Genomic DNA, 8,158 nt, shown 5'->3' on the forward strand with positions numbered 1-8,158 from the left:
ATTTTCAGAATTTCTTACAAAATTCTGCTTCTATGTGAATTCATTAGTTGTCTCAAGAGGCAAGTTGCTGCAAAATTACGCGGCTCTATAGAAGACAAGCTCTGTGGCTACAGCTTTCATTTTTATTCATAAATATTCAGGAAAATAAATCATTATTTTCGCTGTTGTGTATTTGAAAAAGCACTTTCTTCAAATGTTTTTCCTTGTATTTTCTAGATCTTAGCRGGTTCCTAAAGTAAAGCCTATCAATATCTTGTATTTCCTTTTTTTCAAATCATCTTACAATGCTGGAATCACTAGTATGTTCCTTGTCCCAACTTATTTGAAATTTTGAAAGTGTGGCTGTCTGGAAGTTTGCAACCTTAAAAATGTCTTCCACAGTTCTCAGATTACACTGTGAGAAACTATGCTGTTATCCACTTTGTCATGTATTTGGATACTTTGTATCTGATAAGTCACAAATGATTTTATTAGCAATAGCACCAMGTAAATATTTGGGTTTTTTTATTTGCTATCCCAGCTAGAAGACTGTATGGTTTGCATTTCTGTATATAAATGAATCAGAACTAGGCACTTTGCTACGGTCTTTACCATTGCTATTGTTGCTGGCTTATGGCTGAGTTGGTACTATTTGGAACAGACATGAATATTCAAAAGTCCCTTATAACATTTCTTTTTCTGTTTTGTACAACTAAATCACCTTCATATTAATTTTGGATAGAACTTTTAAAATTGCCCCATAGTGTAGCACAAGTTGATCTACAATTAATAATATTCTACTGCACTTTCCTGGCTTTCTGCTCTAACCTGCTTTAACTTATCCTAGACACTCTCTCAGTCTCTAGTTAGGGAAATGTGAAGAAAAATATGTTTTGTATAGCCAGACTGTACAGCTTCCTTCTTCTGTGGAAACAGTGTTAAGAGTGATTTCTCTAGGGTATCAAAGCATTCGGTATTAATTTCTTGTCATCTTGAAACTAGGAGATTGCAAATCCCACTCAGAAATGTTGGATGTTTCTAATATATGTTCATTTTCATTCCTTGCTACGATTCTGTTTGTCTGCCTATTGCCATAAGATAAGGAAAACAATTTATGATTTGTTATATTTACAAAAGTGAAATGATTATTACCTTTATTCTAAATCTAAGTAACAAGTGAAGTTCTGTACCTTTGACTGCATAAAATGATCTTGATGCCACAGATATTCTGAAAAGGATAAAAGTATAATCTGAATTTGTTCCCTTTAAGGTACTGATTGCAAAACTTAAATCTGAAATTTTTGAAATCTACAAATAGAGTATACATTTCTGTATCTGGTAAACACTATATATATATATAAAATTTTCTTTTCATGTATTTAACATCAACATACAGCTTAGAAACTTTAGAAATAATGTGCATCTGACATGCTTAAATCCTGGCTCTTTTATTAAAAGCTTGTGTTGAATGATTTGAGAGTTGCAAAGAGATTTTTGGTTTTATCTCCATTAAGTAATCTATCATCTGAAGGTCATATTCTCCAGCCCAGAAAGCTTTAAGCTGTTAAAAAATGAAGAGAGGACATCACAAAAGGGGATTTAAGTCACCTGTACAGTCTCTGGAATCCAACACAGGCATATATTCAGATAATCCCTGGGCTGTTTTGACTTAGGCTGTGGTATGTGAGACTCTGGGCCACCAAACTGTAGGAGCCTTTTGGCCATTTCATTGACTCAGAATTTATTCCTTTTGGTTAAGGTGGTGAGGTAAAAAGATGTTAAAATTACCACAAAGAAGGTTGTACAAAAGTGGGACAGATAACAGGCACTGATGCTTTAAATCTATAATTTATACAACACAATGTTTGTTTAGTGATCTTATTTATTAATCTTTTTTTCCCAAGGGCAAAGAAAAATTGTTCTTTTTTTCAGAGTTTATCTTATAATGAGCAAAGTTTTGTGTGAGGAAATACTTGGTAAGTATCAGAGTTAAAACAGAAGAAGGTGATTTTCACTAAGAAAATAGTTCTTCAAATGTATCCATTAAGGCATTGACTAGTTGAAACTGATTGACTGAGTGATGTCTTTTTTCCATATAAAAGTCAGTCATCTTGAATGAACATGTAAATTCTAATGTCTGTCTTACAAATGTAAAAGGTCCATTAGCTGCAGTAAATGTAGGTTTTACATTTTCATATGACATATTCATCACTGAAAACAATTAGTTCAGGCCAAGACAGGTCAGATACAAAGAATCAATGAGCACATAGTGTGTCAATAATCCCTGTCGTCAGTATGACTTTTTCTTGGGAAAAACCTCATCTAGATACATCATTCTCACAAAATTAAAAAAAATAGTGGAAGGAAAATCTTTGGATTTTTTTATTCATAATAGAGTTACAGAACTGTATAGAAAAACTTCCATAAACTTCATAACTGAATGCATTCTCACGTGGCTAGTTTTCTTCAGATTGGACAATATCCTGATCAGTTTAGGCTACAGGGTTTTTTTTGTTTGTTTCTTGGGCTTTTTTAAAGAAAGAAAATATCTGGGGAATTGCCTAACCCCCAGGTATTTTTTTTTTGCTGAATATATTATCTGGTTTCATCTAGATTTTCTGCTAAGTAATAGCCCATTTAATTTTTTAAATTAAATTCTGCCTTGCACCAAGTGCCAGCACTTTAATGGTGAAGAGGCCACTTACTGACCTTCTTCACAGAAGGAAGTTTCAACAAGATTGCATTTTTATAAATCATAGCAAAATCTGGCTCCTAAGCATTATAATTTCAATTTATGAGGTCATTTTGGCATTTTTACTCGGGAACAGCTTCCAATAAACATATTCTAAGAAATAGGTACTTTTAATTCCAAAGAACAATAGGTACCGTGACGTTAGAACTTAGTATGATGCAGCATTCTCCATGCTTAGTTCAGCATGAGTACTTTCCACCTGAGCAGTATCAGCTTTTACAATTTTCTGGTAAATGTAGCTAAAGGGGCAACCAAACTCACTGCTGTACACAATCTGAATAGCCAGGGAAATTATAAATGTGAGCTGGTCCACTGTTACTTTGGTTCACAGCCTAGAGGCTACTCTAAAAAGCAAAAGTAGGCCTTTGTCTAAAATTATTTTTTAATATTTTGATCTATTCCACTCCATGACTCATGAGAAAACAAAAATAATCATAAATATTTGCATTATTTTTATTTTAAATMATTTCTTTTGTTAAGAGCATTTCTTTAATGATGTATTACATCTTAATGATGTATTTGKGGATTTGTTTTAAATTTTATTTCTCACGTGCAGTCTTTCACTAATGGGTTCTAATAACATTTCAGCACTCATCACACAGTGATCTGTGTAACCTTTCCTGGCAGCTGAGTGGATTCATACAGTTTAGCTGCTGTTCAAATATTTAATGTGAATTAGCATTATTGTATTTGGTATATGAGTAACCTTTTTTAATGGTGACTCAGTGCTTGTCGTATATCTTATTTCTACTAAAATTTTCACTATACTAAACCTAATATTTTTTTCCARATACTGTTGATTTGCCCTCAGCCTTTAGTTTTTATGTTCTTTATCAGTAATTTTCAAAACTTCGTGTTTGTTTTCTCATTTAGCTGATGAATAGTTTTCCATGGACTGAAAAAAATCACCTGCTTACAAGTAAAGACAATGACTTGGAACACAAAAGCATATGTTTTGATTGCAGGCTGTATGATAGTGTAAGAATACACAAGATAACAAAATATATAAACAAGTTGCCATTTCTTAAAAAAAAAATATTTTGACATTGTGAAATAAGCTGTTGTAATGGACACACCTAAGTGCTCCGAAGATGAGCTGCTGGATTATTACACAATTCAACATTATGGAAACTACCTGCCTGGTGATATGCTAGAGATTTGCATCATTAATTACAGAACAGAACTTATGACAAGGTAGATGGTTGAATTAATTAAGAACAAATGTCAACTGCATATTATTTTAGGCATGAAGATTTCTTTGTCTGTTTTCTATTCTGACCTCAAATGGCACTGTAAAAAGTTATTTCTATAATTTCACTTTGTAAATACCAGCAAAAAATAGTGTCTAATTTAATTCCAAACTAAAGGTAAGCAACTTAATTTTATAGATGAACAGAAGCACAGGTTTTATTGAGTTTAATCAGTTTTCAAAAATAATCAATTAAAAAACACAGTCCTGTAACATTGTTTCAGCCTGATAATTTTAGAAACAAGACTTTTTTCAAGTTACTTTCCTTTGGAAGTTCTGAAGTTTACAAATGTATTTGTTATTCTGTCCTTAGTATTGTTGCAAACTTTTGCTCAATATTACTTAGCTATTGTAAATCTTTTTGAAGTACAAACATTCTGTAGCCAAGCCATTCTTCAACTTATAAAAATGAAAAACAACCCCAAATCAATGAAATCAATCATTAATATGATTATTGTGGTTTCATCCAGCTTCCATATTTGAAGATGGAAGTTTTATCAGCTCAGAAACTGATCTGTAGTAGGCTCATTTGGTAGGTACAAAAACCTCCAGAAATATAAGAATGGAAGTCATTCAGGAACTTCCTTTTTCTTTCTTTTCTTTTCTTTTCTTTCTTTTTTCTTTTCTTTTCTTTTCTTTAAATATATTGTAAGGACAATCAAAATTAAAAAAATGCATTTTTTATGTACTAATACATTTGAGCTATATTTGATGACTCCTTAAGAATCAGCCTTTTTGACTCATTTTACTGCTTTTCATTTTTATCCTAGAAGCATAATAAGCATGACAAAATATAGTTTTCTTTATCTTATTTCTACAGTAAACTTAGCAGGCAGTGTCTGTGATGCTGATAATAACAGGAAAAGAAACACAAGACCAGGAATACACTGGAAGGAAGAGCATAAAGTATGATATATATGGACAATTTAATCAAGGTTAATACCAACAAAAATAAAGCTATTTAACTAGTATTTTTGCTATAGAAAAAAATGTTTGGGGTAAAAAAGCATCAAGTAAATCTTAGTGGGCACAAATTCTTGTCTTAGGAGCGAAGTATGGGGTTACATTTGGGATTGCTGCCTCTTCCCAGGGGAGGCCTAGATTTGTTTGCTCTGTGCTGGGATAAGAGCTGAAACTGCCAGATGACTCCAAGAGGGCAATTTCTAGAGGGTTTAGATTAGAGTAGGATTAGGGTCTGAGCAATCTGCTAAAAGAGGAAAGAATCTGGAAGGGTACCAAAAGTACACCAATGTGAATACTAGCTGCAGTTACAGTAGCTTTGTAAATACTTGTTTTAATTACAAATGATTTTGGGATGTACATTTGGTACTCTTTCTAATTACCCAGCATGAGGCACRAGAAACATGGAGGCAAAAGCCAAGCTAAAAGAGACTCAGAGCATGAAAAAGAGTGTGATTAGCATGAAAAAAAGAAGTAGAACTAAGAAACAGAAGCACAGAGCTTAATTTCTACTCAAAAAAACTTGTACGGGCATGGAAGCAAACACTATAGAGAGCTGCTCATGGGGAATAAAGATGAAAAAATGAAGGCAAAGCTTTCTGTACTGTCTTACCAGGAAAAAATAAGACGTGATACCACCCCCAGGAATAATGCCCRAAACATGGGGACACTTGTGAGTGTCTGATGAATACTAAAGCCTAGAAAAGACTGAGACTGTAAAGAAATAAATTGATTTTGGTCTTAAAATAAAACTCAGAAGTAGAAGATCCATTACAAAGCACACTGAAGCAGGCTAAGGGAATCCTGCAGGCAAAATACAGACATGTAAAAAAGTGAAGTGTAGCCCATAAAGGCTAGCATAAAAATCAGAAGGAATAATAGCCATTCTTTTGGAGAGTTCCAAGGGGCTTGCAAACCCAGCTTTGCTCTAACCAGTGCTGCCTCTACCCTGGGAAGCAAAGATAGCAATATGACCTGAATGCTTATAATAAAGGAATAACATCTCCAGCATGATTGCAGTTGATCCAAACACCGCTCACATGCTGCAGCAGACAGCATGTGACATGAGACTGATGAACATGCAGCTATGCTTTTACACCAGCCAGTTAAACCCTATATAGACTGCAGAACCAATTACACACAACTCATRTGAAATAGCAGCAATACTGATTGGGCAGTATGCTGAAACTGTTCTGATTATCTCTGAAACCTTGTGTTTAAAATGTTTCCTCCTCTACAAGTGATCTTCTGTGTAAAGATAATTTGCTGCAGTTCTTAAGCACTCAGCACAAGTAGCAGATATCTATTTGTGGAGTCCAACTTTACCAATAATCTGTTTACATTGTTGAAATGCTATATGATGGATATTGTTTTTTTTCATTTCTGTTTTTCGTATGTAAATCATACAAGAAGACCTTAGAAGAACATTATTAAAGCTATAAAGCCAAGTATTCCAGGGGAACCTAAAATTTATGATTGCTTGTGATACAAATTTTTAAAAGCTTTGAAATGCATAGGGTATTTTGAAGTTTGACAAAAAAGGTGTTCAATATTTATGATGCCATGAAGGGCTCTTGGTAAGCTGAAGTTATCTTTTGGTAATAACTTTTGACATAACTTTTCATTCAGTATGAGCATTAGAAAGACATATGCCTGGTTCAGCATGSATCATCAGGATCCAGCTGATCACATTCTTTTAATGGGAAAAGCTGTTGACCAAAATGCAGGATACAAAAAGATGAGTATTTGTAATAAATGCAAAGAGCAAAGAATTAGGTTGAATAGAAAGAACTTCAGTGAAAGAGCTGAGACTTTCTGTATTTATCACTTGATATCTGGACAACTCCACATGGAAGCTGAAAGGTAATGCATTAATATTCTTTGATTCAAGTGAAAGAACATGAAATCAGTTTCCCAATTTACAAAACAGGGTGTGTACGCTCAGAAAGATAGCTGCTTGTGCTTTGAGATTACTGACACATCTTCAACACATTTGAGAATGATCAGCTAAGCAGAAGCATTTGAAAGGGCAAAGAAAAATCTCAAGCTTGGCCCCAGTCCTAAATTCATTTAGCTTTGCAGAGCAGTAAGAGTTACAGAGAGGCTCACAAGTAGGAACGAATGGGGAGAGGAGCCCATAGCACTTCTCAGCAGACTCATTACATGCTCGCACAGGAGATGTGTTCAGGCACAACAGGAGCTGGTGGCTATACTCTCTCAAAAGGAGTAAGTTCATTACCTTTAGGCACAAAAAGAAAATGTAATCTAATCAATTGCTTTAATCACGAGTAAACCATTGATAATTTCAAACAGCAAGCATGCTGTTATTCAAGCTCTGACATCTCTATATGAGAATATGCACCTCCCTGAGAAAGTCGTTACTGATGACARCTCTGAGCAGGAGGGAGCTTCTGTGGCTCAGCGCACACGTCTCTATCTTCACATCACTAATGGGAAGTATCAGGCAACTGAGCAAAGGTGTTGACAGGATGGATTAGTGTAAGTAAAAGAATCAGTCACACCAAGTGGCTCAGCAGATGGGAGTAAAAAACTGATGAGCAATTCATCTGCTCTGAGGGATGAACTACAAGTGGCCAGTGCGAGGAGGGAGCAAGGCATTTTGAGAAATGACCTATTTCCTGTCCCCTTCCCCTTGCCACACACCCCCTTTCCCCAGTTTTCCCTTCTGCTCTCCAAGGCTGCTCCCAGGCTTGGCCAGGTCCGTACTGCAGCCGCCGAGGCCTATGGCCGCCCTCCCCAACAGCAGCAACGAGCCCCAGGACGGGACTAAACATCCAGCGTGCAGCAASGGGACTACCCCTGCCGAGCAGCCTTGCTCCAGGCGCCGGGCCCGCGTGTCGAGCCGCCCTCCCCTGCAGCTGCAGTGCTGCGAACGGCGGGACACCCGCCGCAGAGCGCAGCCGGCTGCCGCCCCTCAGCGAGCACCTGCCCGACCCCGCGGCGGCGGGACGGCGGGACGGAGCATGCGCAGAGCCCGCTCCCCCCTCCCGCTCCGCCCTTCCGCGCGGAGGCGGGACAACATGGCGGCCGCCGGCGCTGCTGCCCTGCTGCTGCTGGGGTGYTGCGGCGCGGCGCTCGCCGGCGGCGTCCAGGTACGGGGGCTGGCGGGAGCGGCCCGCGGGGAGACGGGGCGGCGCCGAGCCGGCTCCAGGCCGCTGCCTCGGAGCTGCCTCCTCCGTGCCCTCCGCGTGCCCGGC

The 8,158-nt window shown here is 37.3% G+C and overlaps 1 protein-coding gene across 2 annotated transcripts in view; it reads left to right on the plus strand.

The window, feature by feature from the left end:
- The first annotated feature begins 7,967 nt into the window (after positions 1-7,967).
- Positions 7,968-8,158, plus strand: part of PIGK (phosphatidylinositol glycan anchor biosynthesis class K) — a 72,569-nt gene continuing 72,378 nt past the window's right edge. For both annotated transcript variants that reach the window (XM_085298183.1, XM_085298184.1), the window contains exon 1: positions 7,968-8,053. In XM_085298183.1, coding sequence (XP_085154309.1) covers positions 7,982-8,053 — 72 coding nt within the window. In that variant the 5' untranslated portion in view covers positions 7,968-7,981. The remainder of the gene's footprint in view (positions 8,054-8,158) is intronic.

The sequence above is a fragment of the Rhea americana genome, unplaced genomic scaffold, assembly GCF_003343005.1.
Source record: "Rhea americana isolate MKP2758 unplaced genomic scaffold, rheAme1 scaffold_136, whole genome shotgun sequence".
In the NCBI taxonomy this organism is placed as follows: Eukaryota; Metazoa; Chordata; class Aves; order Rheiformes; family Rheidae; genus Rhea; species Rhea americana.